This window comes from Loxodonta africana, chromosome 3 (genome assembly GCF_030014295.1).
Source record: "Loxodonta africana isolate mLoxAfr1 chromosome 3, mLoxAfr1.hap2, whole genome shotgun sequence".
Taxonomy (NCBI): Eukaryota; Metazoa; Chordata; class Mammalia; order Proboscidea; family Elephantidae; genus Loxodonta; species Loxodonta africana.
The window spans coordinates 87,883,041-87,899,587 of NC_087344.1; the positions used below are offsets into that span (position 1 = coordinate 87,883,041).

Below are 16,547 nucleotides of genomic sequence, written 5' to 3' on the forward strand. Positions count from 1 at the left end.
ATCGAGAGGCAATTTTCAGGAGGAGGTAAAATCAGGGAAGGCTGTCTAGAGGAGGTGGCCTTTGAGCTGAGATCTTTGGAGGTGGGTAGGAAATTTTTCCTCATGAGCAAAGCCATAGAGGTGAGAGAGCATGTTTTGAGAGAGCACAAAGGTCTTTGAGATAATTAGAATTGTCAGGGGTTAAATAAGGGTCACCCTCATTACCAAGGACATGCCGCTGTAATGTTTTCATTTCCTTCTCCCTGGTGGCATCGTGGTTAAGAGCCCAGGCTGCTAACCAAAAAGGTCGACAGTTCGAATCCACCAGCCGTTCCTTAGAAGCTCTATGGGGCAGTTCTCCTCAGCCCTGTAGGGTTACTACGAGTCAGAATTGACTCGATGGCAAGTGGGTTTGGTTTTTGGTTTCACCGTTTCCTCCTCCTGTCTGAAAAACAGTTCTGCTAGGTTTATAACCCACAAGACTTCTACTTTCAGGTAATAGGAGGGGAAAGAGAACTTTCTGTGGAGCAAAGTCCTCTCTAGGCAATTGCACAGGATTCTTGGTCCTTCATTCCCCCTCCCTTTAGTTTTGCATGAACTCAGTTCCAATATTGCTCTTCAATATCCCCAACTCCCCCACACCTCAAATGCACACAGGTCCCTCCATGTAAAGGCCCCTCTGCCTCTCACCCATGTGCTGAGAAGGAGCCTACAGATGCTTCCCAGCCAGCCCATGAGTTTCTAGAAGAAGTAGACATTGCAGGCTGGCTGCTTCGCTCCGTCGGCAAGAGGAGGCAAGCAGGGCAGATTAGTCACTCACATCACTATCTGTTGAGTCAGCATCTATTTTTAGGTATGGAGACCATAAAGAGACCTGGCATCTCTGTCGCTGGAGGGGAGTGGTGGCATGGGTGAGGGGTCTGCTGATCCTTCAGTCCTCTCTGCTAAACCTCCTGCTACAGCCACTGTCTCCCCTTCAGGCCTCCGAAGTAAGGTCTGCTTTGCTGGATGGAAGTTTAGTCTTTAATGCCAAAGGTCCAGTTGAACATGTGTAATTCCTTCCCCACTACCTGTCTGTCAGTTTGTTGTTCTGTGATGGCTTGCATGCTGCTGTGATGCTGGAAGCTGTGCCACTGGTATGTAACAATGGACTCTAATATGCCAACCATCATGAAGATGGTGCAGGGCAGATTCATTCTGTTATACGTAAGGCGCCATGAGTTGGAGCCGATGCGATGGCAACTGACAACAATTCCTTTTGCGCACATGCTTTTGTGTGTGCACACACACATGCACAAGCTCACTCTTATAGCCTTAGCATGTCTTCGGAACCAACTATGTGGATTAAATTAAACTCCCAGCTGAAAAACCGTAAGGCTTTCAGGCCCCTTGCTGTCCAACGTTGTCAGATGTGCTCTGAAATGACTGTTTTTATCATCTATTCTGAGCCATAACCACCCCAGAAATAGCTTTAGTAGGAAAGCGCTTTTGTTAGACGAGCTGTAAATTATATTTCAAATGTCTGATGTTGTTTTCTTAAAAAATAAATAAATAAGTAAATGAAAGTCTAAAATTAATGACTGCTGGGGTTTGCTTTGCTTATGTGTACTGCTACAGATTTGGCTTCTTACAGATGGAATTTCAGATCTGTTTACATTTCTGTGTTAGCTTTTTGGGGAAGAAAAAAAAACCAGTTGAGAGATCTGGGAGGACAAATTTACAAAGTCAAACTTATTATAACCATCACTGAGGATCTCTTTTCGCTTTCACTGCCCTGTCCCTCTCACTCCCCCCTTCTTCTGTGCCCCCATTTTGTTTATTGTGGTTTTGTCTGCTGTGACTCAAAGTAGAAGGCCACTGGTCCTTGCAGATGTGATGACAAGGTCACATATCCAGTTTCGCAGGCAGATGTTCATTCAGCCCCATTTCACCAGCACTTTGTCATTCAGCGAGAGCAGACCTTGTGGGGACAGATTGGAACAACAAAAAGGATGGGACATAAAAAGTCTTGCAGAGAACCTGATCGATTTTATGTGTTCAAGAAGGAGCGGGTGGGGAGGGTGCCAAGGAGAGAAATGTGCAGAACAGAATTTCATGGGTTTTTTGTTTTTTGGTTTATTCGAGGATTATTATGTGTTGGATACAGTAAATCGTCTATACACCCACATCCAGGAGGTAAATCTTCAGAACTCCATGCGTGGGTAGTTCTGCATTTAACAGCTGCCATACAGTAGCTATTTTGTTCTGCACTTAGAGACCCTTATCTGTGCATTTGTTTTAAGTTTTCGTCGACTCTCCTTTTGTTCCTCTATGGCTGTTATCCTGGTTCTCGTTACTATTACAAGAAGAGCTAAAAATCTGAACTACTGAGTTATTTAAACTGACACCATGAGTTGTAACTATAGACAAGGTGCTGTCATCTTGGTTGTTGACTCAGTCTCTACTCTGAGGGTGATTGCCTGTAATGGATTCAGCTCCTCTTGCCTTTTTCTAGGTCTCATATGCCCGTCCAAGCTCTGCCTCAATCAGGGATGCTAACCTCTATGTTAGCGGCCTTCCCAAAACCATGACCCAGAAGGAACTGGAGCAACTTTTCTCGCAATACGGCCGTATTATCACCTCACGAATCCTGGTCGATCAAGTCACAGGTTAAATATTTCTTTGTAATTTCTTTACTTGTGTTTCAGTGTCACCAGCCAAGTGACTTGTTACCCATAAGAGCAGAGGTGTAATGGTAGGTTAAGGTTGGAGGCATGGTTTTTTTTTTTTTGTTTTTTTTTAATGGGTCATGAATAGATGTAATTTTGACTTGGGAGAGAAACTTCGTATCAGTCAACTGCTCAAATTTAAAATGGGCCACCTTTGGAGGTAGTTAAGTTTGCCATTATGGGAATTGTTCCAGCAGCAGCTGAGCCACTTGGCAGGGTTGTAAAGAGGATTCAGGTATCAGGAATGGGACTGTATGACCTTCAAAGTCTCTTTCCCTCAACCGGGTAATATTATTTTGTATGTGAAAAGAATGTGTGTATATAGTTGTAGCTCCAAATCATAGCATTAGAGATTTAGAGAGAACCTCAAACTGCCTCATTTCACAAGTGAGGAAGCAGAAGTCCAAAGTGGGGGACCAGCTAGTTAAGAGCAGTGCAGGGATAGGAACCCAGGATCTGGTACTGTGATACTTTGTCCATAACAAAGAATTGCAACCACCACCTCTCAGTAAGAAATATAAGTCACCTGGGGTTACATTTTTAATGACACAGTGTTTTCACCTACCCCTAATTTGGTATCAGTTTAAAAACTCACCACCGATTGTAGTTTAGCATGTCATCCTTTGACTCATGCAACAAGCCCTCCCTGAAGCTGCTCTGACCCAGTCACTGCACAGAGGGCCCAGAGCAGGGATGAATGCAGCACAGTCCGCCCCATCATAGGACACCGGTGTGACGTGTACCTACTAGGGGCCTTTCCAGAGCACTGTGTGAGCTCAGGAGAAGGTGTGCTATGCCTGGTGAAGGCACGCTATGCCTGGTGGGGGTTGTTGGGAGGGCTCCATTGAGAAAGCAATGTTTAACCATGGCTTTGGGAGTTACCTGGCAGGAAAAAGGGATAGAGCATTCTAGGTCGAGAGGACAGCATATGCCAGGCCTGGAGTCAAGGAAGCACACAACCTGTTTAAGGAATGGCAGGTGGTTCAAGGTGGCTGGCATGAGGCTCAGCAGGGAATTTCAGGCTAGATCATGAGAGGCTTTGAATGCTGTACCAAGATCTCTGGACTTTATCTGTATGCAGCATAGAGCCATGGAAGGTTTTTTTTTGTGGGTTTTGTTTTTCTGTTTGGAGAGGGAGGTAGTGAGGAATAGCTACCACACATAAGGTACAAAATGCAAAAAGTACGAAAAAGATGCAGAAGATTTTGTTGAAGGGTACGATATGGTCAGAGTTTGCTTTTCAAATAAGTGACTTAGTGGCTAGGTGTGAGAACACATTGGAAGACTAGAAACTGGACAGTGGGTGACCAGTTACAGCAACTTAAGGGAGATGAGAACTAAACAGGGCAGTAGTAGACAGCTGAAGGGGAGAGATGGGAGAGATTCCCCGATTCTGTGGGTGCAAGTCAGAAACACAGGCAGATGTGCTTTGATTGGTAAGAGTGATCGGAGGAGCCCAGCTTGGCTCTAGCCCTACAGGTGAGCTGACACCCCACAGAATGTCCGTGGGGCACAGCCCATCTCTTCCCAGAGATTTTTACTGGTTTGGTTTGTTCTGTCTTTATGGAACCTCTTCCTCTTTCTCCAGGAGTATCCAGAGGGGTGGGATTCATCCGCTTTGATAAGAGGATTGAGGCAGAAGAAGCCATCAAAGGGCTGAATGGCCAGAAGCCCAGTGGTGCTACAGAACCGATTACTGTGAAGTTTGCCAACAACCCCAGCCAGAAGTCCAGCCAGGCCCTACTCTCCCAGCTCTACCAGTCCCCCAACCGGCGCTACCCCGGCCCACTTCACCACCAGGCTCAGAGGTTCAGGTAGGTATGCCCACAGGGGAAGGGGCCCTGCTGCAGGGGTACAGGGTCAGGCAAAGGCCAGGAAAGCCCTCGGCCCTAAAGGATGGGGCAAGGGTAAGCATCTCCACCACCAGGAATTACTGTGCAAAATTCCTTTCTGAGCCTTGGTTTCCACTCGTGTAAAATGAGCTGATTGGGCCAGATGCCCTTCAAGCCCCCTGCCTACTCACCGTTGTGACCATGTGGCTAAATTTTAGATTTCTTAGTAGAAACAAAACTACCGTTTTTAACCAAAAAGAAGGTTCTGTTTCAACAAGAGCTACTCACAGATAAGTGACCATATCCGGCAGCTCAGACTTAAGGCCGGATGGGGGCTTTTAATAAAGTCAAAGCAAAGGGTAGAGAGAAGGTATACCAGGAGGCAGATCCTTGCCAGAGGAAGTCATTTTGCTGTCCTCTTTTTCCCTCAGCAGGTGATGCTGTTGAGAGGAGGGGAGAAACTCTCTTTGGATGTTCCCTTTTTCTGTCTGTTAAGTCATCAAACACTGGGAAGGCAAGGAAGAGGATTTTGTCCAGGCCTTTTTATCATTTCATACTTCTGGCACCCAGCTCCCGGGAAGCTCCTGGTGCAGTGGGGGATTTCCCTTCTCCTGGAACATTTCTTAGAGACATTTCTCTGGTAGCATAGTGGTTCAGAGCTATGGCTGATAACTAAAAGGTTGGCAGTTCAAATCCACCAGGCACTCCTTGGAAACCCTATGGGGCAGTTCTACTCTGTCCTTTACGGTCACTATGAGTCAGAATCAACCTGATGGCAGCGGGTTTGGTTTGGGGTTTTTTTTGGAACATTTCTAAAGGCCGACTGCTGTCCACAAAGGCAGCCCCACCTTGAACAGCCTCTATTATGCAAGGCAGTTGGGGACAAGAGATAAGGATATTTTGGGCCTACCCGTAGTATATTCTAAAATAGCTATTTTATTCCACCTGTGTCCCAACCTCCCTTTAATAAAACAGTTTTTCTCATTGTCAGATATCACATGGGAAGATAGCGGGCCCTTCCGCCTGGCCACAAGAGGAGAAAAGATCAGCCTTTTTATGCCCTCCCATTCCTTGTGAATTCGAAATGGTTAATGATTTATGAAGACTCCAAGTCATCTAATTTTTATTTTGTGTGAGAGCACATGCAGTATTTATGTAAAAAGCCTCTCCAGCAGGCGTCTAATGGCAGAAACTATGGTTACTACTGCCCCATGGTGTGAATAGCTTGTCCCCAACTAAGGTACCGAACGTGAGGAAGATTATACCATAATGGCCGCGTGCCAGGAGGTGTTTTCGGGTTCTGAATATTAAGCTAATTTTTAAAAATATTAACCCCAAAAACAAACAAACAAAAAAGCGTATGTGGTAAGAAGGTTTAGTTACTGTAGCTAGGCTAAGAGAAAAAATCAGTCCTGATGCATGTGGTGTGCTTGTGCGTTGTCAATATGCAACAGAGACCTTGATTCACAAGTTTAATTACATGAAAAGGTGAACGATTTAAGAAGCCCCTCTCCCTTTTTAAAACAGTTTCACATACAATATAAAATAAAATCCACACAAATATTCTGAGAGGCTAAGGGAGTGGGATTAATTCAGACTTTGAAAGAAGGGAAGATTCATTAGACATTTTCTTTAAACACGAGCATTGACCTAAACATGAATTACTTACAGTTGGAGGCAAGTAAGAGGGAAACTACTGGTGGATAAACTCTTAGGCGTTGGGGAAAGTTGTGGAGCTTTTCTTCTTTGAAAATGGAGCATTCTTATTAATAGTTCCATTGAGCGATCTTGCCATCTGTGAGGCATTAACCCAGAGACCCTCCTTCTCTTTGCAGGCTGGACAATTTGCTTAATATGGCCTATGGCGTAAAGAGGTAATTAAAACTCCACAGATTGCCAGATGTCCGTGTTGGCACAGACTGGGGCTAGAATTTTTTTTTTTTAATTCACTAACTTTACATTTTTTTTTTTTTAATTCTTCCTTTTTCTTCCACCAGCATGTCAAATTCCTAATTTTAATTTTAGACCTCAGTTGGTTTTATTTCTTTTAGGGTACAAAAAGTGTGTTTGTGTGTTTCACTTTTTCTTTTATTTGCAGGTGGGCTTCTCTCTCCTATGGTTCAGGTGCCACAGCTACCAAGCCCGTGATAATCGGGTCCTCTGAATGGCTCCCCTAAAGGGGAAGTCTCCTCGACTCTTTGCTGGCTGATTTTGCAAACTTGCAGAGCAACTGTTTTGCATTAGCAGTGCCAAGATTCAGTTAAGAGGGCAGATTCCCGCAAATCAAAATTAGAACATTTTGCTAATCATGGTTGACAATCTTCTGATTGTCAGTAGAAAAATTAGATTTTGGACTACCAGCCCTGGGCAAAGCATGAATAAAAGCGTGGATGACTTTGACTCCTGCCCCCACCTCAGTGCACATTTCACGGCGGATCCTGAGAATGAAGTGTATCTGTGTGCACCTCAACCAGAGGCTTCTTTTGTTATTACAGGTTTTAACAGTTGTTGTAAATCCTTCCTTGGTTATATATGTATGTATGTTTTAAACTTGCTATTTCTTTCATTTAAAGCCTTTTTGTGGGGTTGGGCTCATATAGAATCAAGGCTCTTGGGCTCTTTGAATACAGTCATAAGGGTGTTCCATACCCAGTCTAAAAGCTGAATCATGGGAAGTTGGGTGTGTTATGTCACTGTGTCCGTGAGATTCCCATGTGTGCTTTTGATAAGCTCCACTGAACTGCTAGGGATGTAGCATCTTCATCATCTTGCTCAGTAGAGCTGCAAACTTTAATTCCCCTTCCTACCGTCAAGGGAAAGAGATGTGTTCTTTAACAGTCTGCGTCACACTCCCCGTGCTAGGCAGTTCTTTCACCACTCGGCCATGCGTGGTAAGTAACCCTGACCCTAGAAACTGGTGCACAGTGAAGGAAGTCACTTGACTGCAAACTTCACTACCAGATTGCCAGTTTTTCCCAGCTTCTAGCATCTCAGTCCCAGCATAGTGAGGATAACTGTGAATTATCTCCATGTGTCTAGCATACTGCTTACCTGTTCCCAGGCATTTTACATCTTTCTTAGCTTGATCTCAGACCTCCTCCCCTTCCCGACTTTAGTGCTGTGAAAAAAGTGATGCTTATAACACAGCTGCAGCATACATGCTGCCCCCTCCTCCAAGCCCCCACCCGTAGTACATATTGCTAGTTGATAACAGCATTCTTTTTTTCCTGCTAAACCCGGATTTGGATCCAGAATCCTTCCTCCAAAGTGCTCCAGATAGTCATTACCAACTGGAGTTGACGCTCTAGTTGAAACCTCTTTGCTGGCCCTGAGTTTGGCCTTATATAAAATACTTACCTGTTTTCTACCTAGAAACTGAACGGGGTCAATTCACCTAGTTGGAGGAGAGAAGGTTGTGAAAACAGTCTTCAGAAATAATTCAAGTAGCAGTTAGACAGTGAAGTTGCCCTTCTAAGAATGTGTTCCATGGTGGTTTTTTGTTTTGTTTTTGTTTTTAAGCAACAGGGAAGATTAACTTGGTGAATAATAGCAAACACAATGCTTATTGAGTTGTTCTTATGTTTAGCATACCTTCAGCTGCCATTTGATTACCTAAATTCTAGTTAGATACAGCACTGTTCTTTAAAATCAGACTTTCAGATCCCCAAGAATATTTTCTTATTCCTAGATCACACTTCACCCTGTACTCTTCCCCAGTTTTTTCTTCCCTCCATCTCTCACCACCTCCCCTAAACTCCCCCCCAAAAAAACCCAACAATGAAAAAGCAAGCTAATAGTCAATGAAATAAAAAGTGAACAAAATTTTTTTTCTGCTGTAGGTGCAGGTAAACTAATTGTTTCATCTGATGCATCTATCACAAATTACACATGGATTTATTTTATCAGACTGTGAATAGAATCTGAAGGGTTGTTTTTAAGATTATATGAAAACTTAGAAGTATTTGTAACAGGGCAAATAACAGTTTTCTGATTTCCTAATGTACTGTGATTCAAGATATATAAATGCACAAACCACTTGAAATCTTGTTCCTGTGATACTTCGAAATGAATCCTAGATAATATAGCATCAAAAGTGATATGCCTTTATTACTACTGTTGGGATTTTTTGAGGGGGAACCCTTTCAAATAAAGGTGAGAACATGAGCCACTGATCCAATTAATAACAAGACATGCCTGATCATTCTCACATATCTCTGTCCTCAATAGTACTAAGAGATCTTTGACAACCAGAGGTTGAGGGACTGCAAAGATGGTAGACTTGAGCACTTCTAGGCCCAGCCCCTAATCTGCCTAAAAATATAAAATACGGTTTCCCAAGCATTAAGATCAAACAAATTTATTCACTTAATCAATAAATATTTATTGAGTGTTTTCTATGTGTCAGTGTGTCTGTGAGACTTCCATATGTGCACCACTCAATAAATAAATAGAGCAAGAGAACGAATCAAATAGAGCCCCTTGCCCTGAGAGCTCACCGTCTATTGTGGGAGGAACAGGGTCAGGGTGGGATACCCCATGAGCATATACTGTGACAGAACTATGTTACAGCCTTGGTCTGGTAGCTCTGAGAGTCCCCCATGGGTTTTTAGGAATTGACCTAGGTTTTTTTCTCTTGGCATATAGGTGCCTTGACCAGTGTAGCTATTTCCAGCAAAAGAACTGCCACCGGCATCAGTTTTTATGTTTTGGTTTTTAAACCCTGTAGACTCTCCTGCAAACACTCACTCAGCCCTCTGCCCCGTGTCTGTGTCTGTGCATCTGTGTGTTATCCATGGTCAGACTGATGTCTGGACCAGTCCCCCCTTCTGCTTGTCCCCCCAGGTTCTCCCCAATCACCATTGATGGGATGACAAGCCTTGTGGGAATGAACATCCCTGGTCACACAGGAACAGGCTGGTGTATCTTCGTCTACAACCTATCCCCTGACTCCGATGAAAGTGTCCTCTGGCAGCTCTTTGGTCCCTTCGGCGCAGTGAACAATGTCAAGGTCATCCGTGACTTCAATACCAACAAGTGCAAGGGATTCGGCTTCGTCACCATGACCAACTATGATGAGGCAGCCATGGCCATCGCCAGCCTCAACGGGTACCGCCTGGGAGACAGAGTGTTGCAAGTTTCCTTTAAAACCAACAAAGCTCACAAGTCCTGAATTTCCCATCCTTACTTATTAAAATATATATATAAATATATACGAACAAAACACATGCGTGCACACACACACATACACAAAAGAGAGAGAAGCAAACTTTTCAAGGCTTATATTCAACCATGGACTTTATAAGCCAGTGTTGCCTAAGTATTAAAACATTGGATTATCCTGAGGTGTACCAGGAACGGATTTTATAATGCTTAGAAAAAAAGAAAAACAAACAAACAAAAAAAATACCTTTGATGCATTGAATGTTCTTTCATAGCTGTCGTTGTTGAATATACTATACATAGATAGCGATGTGCAGGGATTTTTACCCAGCCAGCTAACTTTACTACCTTCCTTGAAGGTGGGTCTTTTTAAGATGACCATTCGCTCATTTGAAGAAGAAAAACAAAAAACAAAAAAAAAAAAAAAACAATTTTTACAAAGTAATGGGATTCAAAGAAAGAAAAAAAAAGATTTTTCTTTTTTGTCAAAATGTTGATCCAATCAGATTGGTAAAAACCCCCACACAAATTAAAGAGGAATAATAAAAATTGCAAAAATAAAAAAAAAAAAAACTTTTGCAAATTTTTTTATTTTTCCTTTTTTCTTTTATATCATGTGAACTAAAACAGTCTTCTGTTAGGGGATGGGGGCCAGGGGGATACCTGATGACATTAACAATTTAATAACATTAACATTGTTGCCAAAGAGGTGGTCTCTTTGCTGAAAATGGGTTTCAAGAAAAATCTATTTTTATAAAATATAAAGAATTTTTACAAGAGAATCTGGATTTGAGAAAAAAAAATATTTTGACTGGCTAATTTAGGGGAAATTGACAACTTTGTCACGTTCATACTGCACTGGTAACTTTTTAGAGATCAAGATGTGTGTTTTAAACTGGATTCGTAGACTGTTTTTTGAAGGATGGGCTATAAACAGATGATCTTCATATCTTTTCATAGCATGTAATAATTAAAAAAAAAAAAACAATTATTAATTACTAGGGGAAAGGAGTGTTCGTTCTACCCAGGGTACCACAGTTCCCCACAGTCAAAACCCAAAAGCAAGGAGATGAGTTGAAAGACAGTTTTTCTTTAAGTCATCAGTATGGGATGTCAGCAGAACAAAAAGTTAAAAAGATTAATTTTTCCTTTTGATCTAAAACTTCCTTAGTTTGAGCAGTAGGTGCTACGAAATTATTTACATATCTTAGTATCATAGTTAAATGTAATGTGTTTAGGAGAGGAAAACAAAAGATACATTTGCTTTAAATTCATTAAGGAATTTTCCAATTCACTTTGTAGCCCATGCTGATAGAATTGGGCTGTGTTGGTACATTGAAAACACTGTTTTTGTTGCTTGAGACACTTATTTATTTACTCGCCGACGTGATGATGCCTATGGCCGAGATCAAATATAGCTAGATTGGCTAGACTACTTATTTGTTTACTTAAACTACGGGAAGAAGCATATTATTGTGTCATTCTGTTGTGTGTGTATGTGTATATATACAATATAAATATATATATATATAAAGTTATTTTTTCTTTTGGTTAATTTATTATAAGTTGTAACACTTGGCTAGTTTTGTTTGTATATGTCCTAAAATGTTTTCTTATGATATTTAAGTGACCGTTCAAGAGGTATCAAGGTAACTTGTGTAGAACTATTGTTTGATATATTGTCATGTTTGTTGTGAATATTTTTTCTTACTGCACAGTAGAAAAATAAAAACAATTGGGTCTTTATTTTAATGTAATTCAGATTGGGGAAAACAAAACAGAGCTAAGGGAACAAAATGACTGAGGGAGCACTCTCCCACGTCCAGTGCACTGATCATTTTAGTATGTTTGTGCTTTGTACGGTTATATATTTAAAACAAAAACAAAACAAACAAAAAAAAAATACAAGGGTTCATGCTCTTCCCTGGGTAATAGACACAGTTACTCGCTATGCATAATCTAGTTGATAGTTAAATTTGCTATTGCTTTTCTTGTCTTGTTATATAAAATCTTTTCAATACAAGTTTAGTCTTAATGGTAATAAAACGTTATGGTTATTTATAACTTGTGCTTATTTTGTGCATTTTTTCCCATGCTGAACCCCCTAAGTGCATGTAGACAGGACTGTTGTTTTCACACTGAAGAGGCAAACTTGGTAGTAGTCGTCATAGTGGTAGACAGATAACTGAAACCAAGGCTGCATCATAGACTCCTCCTTTACATTTTTTTTTTTCTGGTTTTTTTTTTTTTTCCTCTTTTCAGTTTTGAAGAAACAAAACAAAACACTGGATTTCAGTTCAGAGAACACTTGTTCAATATTCAGGGAAACCTTTTACGTCACCTGCTGTGAATGAACGCAGTTTGCTGGCAAAGTTTTGATGCGTTTGCTAAGCATTAATGGGAATGGCATGCCAAAATCTTCTCTATAACGTGTTCACTCGTGGGGGAAAAAAAATCTTAGGGCCAGGCAGTTGTATACTTTAGTTATAATGAATGACTTCATGTTAACCTTGGTAGTTTAGATGATTTCTGAGGGAAAGTATTGTGAATTTTTTTTTCTTTTTTCATAATCTTGTTGTGTTTGAATTATTTGTACTTTATCTGTCCAGACAATAAATGAAAGTGTGTAGAATGGATTTGAGCTTCCCAGATTTTTAAATGTGTTCATTCACACTTTTTTCTTTAGCATCTTCAGATTTCCCCCAATATTTTTATCATTAAATAAAAAAAGTAGAGTAAAATGCCATTGTGGAACTTAGCCCTCACAAAGCCAACTCAGTATTCAATAGCCATTGCCCTAGCTCTATGCTACTGAAAAGTGTGGTTCCCAACCACGCAGTATTAGCATCACCTGGAAGCTTGTTAGAAATGCAGATTCTCAGGCTGGATGCAAATCTGTATTTAACCAGAACCCCAGGTAAATTGCTGATACTTTAAAGTTTGAAGAGCACGGCCCTGGTTGATAACAAGCCAGAACATTTGGCATTCTCTTTGACGTTATGGTATGTTAGTATCTGTTATTCATTTGCAATTATATCTGTTGTGACTTGTTCAGAGGGCAGGAAGTCACCATTTGCAGGCACCTGCTATGTGTCAGGCAGGCTGTGTGGTGTCCTCTACATTCTCTCACTTTTTCCTCCCAGCAGCCTGTGAGGAGTAGATCTTGTTACCCCCATTTTACAGATGATAAAACTGAGGCTCAAGGAGGTTAGGTAACTTGCCAAGGTCACACAGCTATCAAGTTTCAAGCTGGGTTATGAATCCTAGTCTGATTCTACCACACAACCGCTCAGCATTGAGACTGCAGAGCTTGAGCAATACTAAAAGAACAGTCCGTTTGTATTGGAAAGTGACAGCTAAACAAAAAAAGGTTGCCTTTTTATTTTTGTGCTCATTTTGGCCTAGAAGAAGTTGCAAGTATTTGACTTCCTTATCCTTGAATAAAAACCCTAAACAAGAATTTAGTCATACAGTGTATAAATAACATGATTTAAACTCAACCTAGGAGGGAAAGTGGAAACCCTGGTGACATGGTGGCTAAGTGCTATGGCTGCCAACCAACCGAAAGTCCAGCAATTTGAATCCACCAGGGTCTCTTTGGAAACTCTGAGGCAGTTATACTCTGTCCGGTAGGGTTGCTACGAGTCAGAATTGGCTTGACAGCAACGGGTTTGGGTTGTTTTTGGCTTTAGGAGGGAAAAAAAAACAACTCTTGCCTAAGCTATCATGAAGTCATGTTAAAATGTGCCGTGAACTTTACAGATGAATTTTAAGTGATTTCCTGATACAATCACTCATTAGTGATCTTCTGTCTTTCACTGAAAATTCATACATACCCTATAAACCATCAACATCCATAAACTGACACTTCAGGAGGAAATGCCCCTACTGAACCAGATTAACAAATACATTCTCTTCCATTTCTCATTAGGCTCTTTTTTTATTATGATATTGAATTACCACATTGGTTAGGATAATTAAATTCAGGGCAAAGAATGGGATTTAATTAACCAAGCTAATATTAAACCTCTAAGTCAGCCCGAACCTCAAACAGTTGAACTTAAAGGTTCTTATTCTAGTTATATCTTGAAGACAAGACCCTATGTTTCTTTTCTGAAGGGAAAATGGGCATTCAAGCTAACAGTTGACCCCAAGAATATCAGAGCCTCACAAACATGTTTACAGGATCTAACAATGTTTTGTCAAACCTATGATAGTTGCCAGTCCTTAAAGGTGTAATTTTAGAGCACCTTAAAGGAATGGATACATTATTTTGGAATACTGGAAATCAGCAGAATTGTACCAGTTCATTCTCCAGCCTCCAGAAAGATCTATCCTAAAAGTTTTACGAAAAGATGTAGATCTTTAAATAGGTCTTGAAAATATCCATAGAAGGACAATCTACATACACTCTCTCGGCAACACTACCCAACATCAGTGCAATGCATCTACCTAACATCTAATAAAAAATTCATCTTGTTGTGAGTGCAAGCGTGTTGCCTTAAATCTTCAGGTAAATATTATATAGTTTCTGTAGGTGTTTGTGGGAAAGGCCTGACACATCACAGGAATGCAGAGATTATTAAATTTCTTTTAGGTCCCGGGTATATTATATTTTGTTTGGTTGAAAAATTGCATCTCATAGAAGGCTGACAGCATTTACTTAGTGTTATTTCTGTCAAAATGATAGCAAGGGAAGGAAGCAAAAAATATGTATCTGTGTCTATAACCATCCCACACCATCACCACCAGCATGAAAACTTTACTCACATCCATTACCAAAGATCAAACATTGAGCAAATGATGGCTACAACCAGAAAGGGCTGTTAAAATTTTTATCGACTTGTGTCCAGTTTAAATTTCTTTTATCAAGATCAGTCCTTATTTGTTCATTTATAAATAAGACATTTAACCCCCAAAGAACAACTTTTTAAAGTACATTTGGAACTCAGAAAGTCTTGTTGGGGCTCATACTTAGCGAATATTTGTGTCTAGAGATCTTAACCTTGTCAGAATTCAGGACATAATTGCCTTTTGCCACAGATGATTCCATGAACTCCCAATTCTTGAAATTGTTTCATCTTTACTTCCTGTAGGGACTATTCATTTGTTCTTTAACAAACACATGCAAATACACAGAAGGAAGTATTTGTACAACTGAATAGAAAACAGAGTTTTTTACTTTCACCTGTGAATTTAAAAATCATACCTGACAAGATAGGATTAGCAGCAAAAGTTTTTTTTTTTTTTTAAGTGGCAGAGTCATTAAAATCTTCTTTTGAGGCCATTCCACCTGGATCCCTTCCACAGCCTTAACGAGAGCTCACAGAACAGAGCTGTGTAATGTCCTTACACCCTTCACTGCCTTTGTTCTACCTGGAGAAGAGGATAATAAAAGGAAATTACATTTTATTTCCATGAGCTAAAATCAAGTTTTAATATTGTCCAAAAATGACTCGTACTGTTCCTTTATCTTATTAGCTTTTTGGCATATTAGGTAATAAGATAATTTCTCATGGTTCAGTATTTATGTAAGAATCATATTTCTCTCTGTGCAGATCACTTACAGAAGTGTCTGTTAACAGGAGAGAATGATGCATATATCGGCACTTAAGATTAAAATAGACCTGAGAACATGAACGTGTTCCTTCAATTAAAGGAATAGCATTTCTCCAGGCTCACCTTTTTTTTTTTTTTTCCTACAGCAGAATGAAAACTGGCTAAAACTCACCCAATCCCAGGTTAGTTACCAGAAGGCTTTCCTATGCAAGTCCAGCTTACTGTACCAGTGCTTCAAAGGCCCAGTGAATCATACTTCACAGTGTATGCCAGGCAATAATTTCATACTGTTTCTAGTTAAGTACTTGAAGTTTAAGAAATTGTTTCTAGAAAGAGCACTAACATTAGCGTTTACTTAATCTTTCCAAAAGACCAGGCACTATGATTGCGTTTAATGCTTTTGCCAGTTCAGTGAGGGGTAAGTATCATCCCCATTTTACATTCAGTAAAAACAGACTCAGAGAGATTGGGTATCTTGCACAAATAACTAGATGGAGAAGCCAGAACTCAAACCCAGGGCAGTCTGACCCCCCAAAACACTAGCTATATCATTCTGGCTATAAGCCAATTCTGTCATAATTAGAGCCAAAATAATTACCAAGTGGTCCACGCTTCAATTAAAAGTGGAGTCGAGCCCTGTTATGTAAGGAACAAAGGAAATTATGTTAATGCAACTGTGCATGGGGCTAACTCCCTCCCCAAATCTTTCCTGGAAAAACAAATCCATAATATTGGTTTGCAAGCAAATTGACAAAGAAAAACTAAAAGTGATAGTTATTAAACACTGTTGCTGAGCAATGTCTAAAAATCAAATTAGGTTGTTGACATCTATTTTAACCACCAAAAGTCATTGAAGAAGAAAGGACTCAGGACAGAACAGGAAGGAAAGAATGTTAATAAGCCAATTTAGCTGCTCTCAGAGTTGGCCCATGCATCTCCAAGCAGGGCTTCCAACCAGTTCATTCTGGTTCGAACTCCTACTGAGAATTTGCATTTCCACCCCCAGATATACTGAATCAGAATCTACATTTTAACAAGATCCCCATAAGAATCGCCTGAGGATCTTGTTAAAATATGGGTTCTGATTGAGTATATCTGGGGGTGGAAATGCAAATTCTTACTGGGGTTTGAAGTGGAATGAACCAGTTCGAAATCCTGTTGAACACCCAATTAGGTGGGAGGTATGCTGGGGATGAGGGCCCCTGAGCTATGTCTACACTAGAATTCTTACTCTGAACACTTGCCATATGCCAGGTACTGAGCTGGGAGCACACGTTAAGCTTTTTAAATTTATTTTATTTCACCTATT

The 16,547-nt window shown here is 40.6% G+C and overlaps 1 protein-coding gene across 3 annotated transcripts in view; it reads left to right on the forward strand.

Moving 5' to 3' along the window:
- ELAVL4 (ELAV like RNA binding protein 4) overlaps positions 1-11,924 on the forward strand; it is a 102,294-nt gene extending 90,370 nt beyond the window's left edge. Inside the window, exons 4-7 of one of the 3 annotated variants that reach the window (XM_010591295.3) lie at positions 2,474-2,627; positions 4,276-4,501; positions 6,355-6,393; positions 9,362-11,924. In XM_010591295.3, coding sequence (XP_010589597.1) covers positions 2,474-2,627; positions 4,276-4,501; positions 6,355-6,393; positions 9,362-9,689 — 747 coding nt within the window. In that variant the 3' untranslated portion in view covers positions 9,690-11,924. Of the gene's footprint in view, positions 1-2,473; positions 2,628-4,275; positions 4,753-6,354; positions 6,394-9,319 lie in introns of those variants that run through there. The other 2 variants (XM_023549620.2, XM_023549619.2) reach the window with 2 other exon arrangements.
- The last annotated feature ends 4,623 nt before the right edge of the window (positions 11,925-16,547 follow it).